The 4,277-nt window shown below is 59.5% G+C and overlaps 1 protein-coding gene across 1 annotated transcript; it reads right to left on the bottom strand.

Annotated features, from left to right (window-relative positions):
- Positions 1–283: 283 nt before the first annotated feature.
- On the bottom strand, positions 284–1,672 carry S1PR4 (sphingosine-1-phosphate receptor 4). Its single transcript, XM_007104249.3, has one exon. The coding sequence runs from the start codon at positions 1,670–1,672 to the stop codon at positions 284–286; it is 1,389 nt and encodes a 462-aa protein (XP_007104311.3).
- Positions 1,673–4,277: the final 2,605 nt, after the last annotated feature.

The raw sequence follows: 4,277 nt of genomic DNA, 5'->3' as shown, positions 1-4,277 counted from the left end.
GATTTCCTCAGAATCTCTCAGGAGGGGGGCGGCGTACACAGCAAACCCATTCGTCCCCATTCCAGCGCGCTCTCTGTTCCTCCTGTCGCCTCCTGCTCCACGGAGACCGTGGGAAATCCGCTCGGCGTCAGCAGCCTCAGGAGGCTTCGGGGAGGCCCGCGGGGCCCTGGGACGCGCGCCCCCGGCTGCCCTCTTCCTTCCCCTCCATCCAGCCTGCCCGCTGCTGCACCCCTGCGCGCCCGGGCGCGCACCCGGCAGCTGAACCAGTGCCCCAACCGTGGGCTCAGATGCTCCGCACGCTGGAGATACTGGACAGGGGCTCCCGCATCCGGAAGCTGTGCGAGCGGGAGCCCCGAAAGCTGTCCCTCGGCCTCAGCGAGCTGTCGGTGGTGGAGGCGACGGATTGGGCCTCGGCGGCCCGGGCCAGGCAGTCCCCAGGCCCTCGCAGTCCCAACCGGAGACACGCACAGCAGAGGAAGCCCAGCACGGCCCGGCACACCTCGCGGCTGCGGAAGGAGTAGATGAGCGGGTTGACCGCGGAGTTGAGCACGGCCAGCGCCAAGATCCAGTCCATGCCCCGCAGGTACTCCTGAGCCCAGACGTTGGGGCCAAAGATGTCGGCCAGCAGCAGGCCGAAGAGCGGGCCCCAGCACACCACGAAGGCCACCAAGATCATGAGGACCGTCGTGAGCAGCCGCTGAGCCTTGCGGCGGGCCGGGCTGCACGGGGCCTTCTGCCCGTTGGCGCGCACCACTCGGAAGATGGCCCCGTAGAGCACCATGATGGTGGCCAAGATGCAGGCGAAGACCACCACGCAGAAGAGGATGTAGCCCTTGGAGTAGAGCGGGAGCAGGCTGGAGCAGCGCTGGAAGGCGCAGACGCAGTTCCATCCCAGCAGAGGCAGCAGGCCCAGCAGGGCCGCCAGCAGCCAGCAGAGTCCGATGAAGCTGCACACGCGGCCCCTCTTGGTGGCCCCGTTCTCGGCCACCGGCCGCACCATGGTGGCGAAGCGCTCGCCCGCCGTGAAGAGCAAGCTGAAGGTGGAGGCGGCCAGCGCCATGAAGAGCAGGCCCTCGCGCAGGAACCACTGGGCCGGCGCCAGGCGGAAGGTGTGCGCCCCGGACAGCAGCACGTTGGCCAGGTACGCGGCGCCTGTGAGCAGGTCGCTGAGCGTGATATTCACCAGGCAGTAATAGACCCAGCGGCGGGAGCGCATGCGGCTGGCGATGGCCACCAGCACCAGCAGGTTCTCCAGCACCACCAGGCAGCTCACGGCCACGAAGAGCCCGTGCAGCACCCCCAGGCCGCCCTCCCCGGGCCCGCCCCGCCCCGCCAGCCGGCCAGAGTGGTTGTAGTGCAGGACGATGAGCTGGCTGTGCCCGACGGCCGCCAGCAGCTGGCAGGACTCGGGGGCCGCGGTCGGGGCCCCTGTGGCGTTCATCGTGGTCCCCGGGGGCAGACTGAGGCCCGGGGTGGTTCGCCCCAGGCAGGGTGGAGCCGCTCGCCTTGCCCGGTCTCGGTTTCCTGTTATTTGAAATTTCCTGTTATGTTCAAGGTACCCCCAGGGTGAGGGAGAGGCCGGGACGGGGAGGGGCATCCCAACGGTCGCTTCCCACCCGGACTCCCGGAGGGCGCTACGGCTGCTGCCTGCTGCGAGACCGCGGTCCCTCATTGCGGGTGGGGTCCCCGCCCTGGGGTCCCCGCCCCGTCCCAGAGCGGGGGATACCTGCTCCCCTGTGACGCCCGGGCTGGACGACTTCCCCGCCCCCATGCAGGACCCGCTGTTCCGTCACCGGCTCCCCAGCTGCTCCAAGCCCGCCTGGCACACAGTAGGTGCTTAATAAGTGTGCGTCAGGCGGCCGCACACACAGGAGCACCACCAGCTTCCTCATCGATAGCGCAGATGCACCCCGTTTTAGCCTCACGACAGGGCCAGGACCACACAGTCCACAGAAGGGGAAACCGAGGCCTGGAGAGGCTGTGTCCGTCCCGGGTCCCGCGGAAAAGCACACAGCCGGGAGGTGAATCCCACGCACCCACACACGTTCACCCGGGGCCTCCGTGGCGGGACCCTCTCTCCTCAGGTTTTCCGTTGCCTCTCCTGCCCCTGAGCTGGCTTTGCTAGGAGCAGAGCTGCTGGGAACCGCCACCCGGGGCAGCACCTCACCTCTGGAGGGAGAGGGGCTCACAGAAGTGGGGAGCTCACCCCACCGCCACCGCAAAGCCATCCTGACCCGGCTCACACTGACTCAACCAGAGAAGGGTGAGGATGGAGGTGTGTGGGCACCAAGTCGGGGAGAGGAAGTCGGGGATGATGTGTGGAGTGAAGTTTGGGGGGCCTGAGGGGGGAGGCACGGCCCTGGCCAGTGTCTGAGGGGCTCTGGTGTCCCCCATGAGTGGCGGGTGGGCGGGACACAGGGGCTGAGGACAGCCCAGGGACGGTGGCCCCCACCCAGCACCTGAACCCTGAGTTCATTGTTCAGCTCTGGAGCAGGACAGTTACGGGGAAGCTCAGAGGGAGGGGTGCCCCGGGAAGTAACAGCATCTCGTCACTGGAGGTGACCAAGCAGAAACGGATCTGAAGCGCGGGGTTGTGAGAGGAGGGGCTGTGCAGGCAGCTAGCTGGGGGGAGGGGGGAGGCGATGAGCACCCGAGCGCCAGTCCCGGCCTCATGAGGGACCACCTGACCCAGGCACATTCACGGAGAGACACATGGCATGTTCTGAGCCAGGACCCTGGACTGAGCCCTGATCCCAGGCTGAGTCCTGACCTTGGACTGAGCCCTGGTCCTAGACTGAGCCCTGATCCTGGACTGAGCCCTGATCCCAGGCTGAATCCTGACCTTGGCTGAGCCCGTGACCACAGGCTGACTCCAACTCTGACCCCTGACCCTGGTTGAGATTTGACCCTGAACTGAACCCTGACCCCAAGCTGAGCCCCAATCCCAAGCTGAGTCCCAACTCTAGTGGAGTCCCAACCCCAACTAAACCCCAACCCCAGCTGAGCCCCTGACCCCAGGCTGGGAGAGCAAATTGACAACTAGACTAAAATGCTATGAGAGAGCAGAGTTTGGCTAATTTGAGGCCAAGCTGTCCAACAGTGGTGACCTTCTGCCATGAATTACCTGCTGCCTGGGTAAAAGGCCATATGTGTATTATACCTTATTTAATCTTACGATTATCCCCATGCTACAGAAGAGCAGTCCCCCTTCTAAAAATCTGTCCTGAAAACACAGCTTTAACGATACACAAGTGAGTATGCAGAAGGTTATTCATTGTCATTTGTAAGTGTAAAATATTAGAAGCAACCCAGATGTCTGTACACAGGAGAGAGGCTGATGCATTACACCGCACTTCACAGTGGAGTACTACGCAGCCATGAAAAAGAATGAGGGTGATCTCTGTGAGCGGAATGGGGTGATTTCCAGGATGTATTGTTAAGTTGAGGGGGAAGTACAAGAGTATATGTAGTATGTTACCTTTTGTATAATAAAGAAGGGGGGAGTAAAATATCCACATATCAGCTTGTTTTTGCAAAAGAAAAGATAAACCAAGAACCAATCAAATTGGTTACCTACAGGAGTGGATGGGATTGCAATTGAAGAGAGGAGGGGATGACACCCTTTGTGTTTTCCTCTTTGTATAGTTTTTAAACTGTTAATGCTTTCTATAGTCAACAAAAATTTAAATCAACAACGATGGAGGACAGAAGCTTTCAGATGGACTATAGAAAGAAAACAAATGAACTGAACGGTATGTCAAACGAAAAACATAACCTCACAGAAATAGAAAAGAACCAGCTTATGCAACTTTTGGACACACTAGTCACTCTCAAGGCAAAGGGAACTGCAAAAAAAAATTTAAACTTGGTTCAGTACATTTGTTTTGGGGAGTGGCATAGATGTAGTAATTCTGAAACTATCGTGTACTGTGGGACTGAGTGAAGTAGCAAATGTGGCAAAGTAGCAAGTGTGTTGATATTATTAGGAATCAGGTGTTCACTGGGGGAGAAAGAAGGTGCAAAGATGAAATAGAAGAACCCCACAGGGATGAAATGGGATTAAAGTATCCATGTGGACTTGATATTTAAACACAAATCCATTTCCTAACTCCATCCACTGAGATAACCCAATAGGAATGAGCACACCTAGCACCCAGATCTTGGCTTCTAAATATCATGCCCTAAAAAAAAAAAAGAAGGGGGCTTCCCTGGTGGCGCAGTGGTTGAGAGTCCGCCTGCCGATGCAGGGGACGCGGGTTCGTGCCCCGGTCCAGGAA

Source organism: Physeter macrocephalus, unplaced genomic scaffold (genome assembly GCF_002837175.3).
Source record: "Physeter macrocephalus isolate SW-GA unplaced genomic scaffold, ASM283717v5 random_362, whole genome shotgun sequence".
NCBI classification, from domain to species: Eukaryota; Metazoa; Chordata; class Mammalia; order Artiodactyla; family Physeteridae; genus Physeter; species Physeter macrocephalus.
This window is presented reverse-complemented; position numbering and strand designations above follow the sequence as displayed.

Bases quoted from the DNA above. Each gene is read 5' to 3' on its own strand.
- S1PR4 (XM_007104249.3), bottom strand. From the start codon at position 1,672: ATGAGGGACCGCGGTCTCGCAGCAGGCAGCAGCCGTAGCGCCCTCCGG.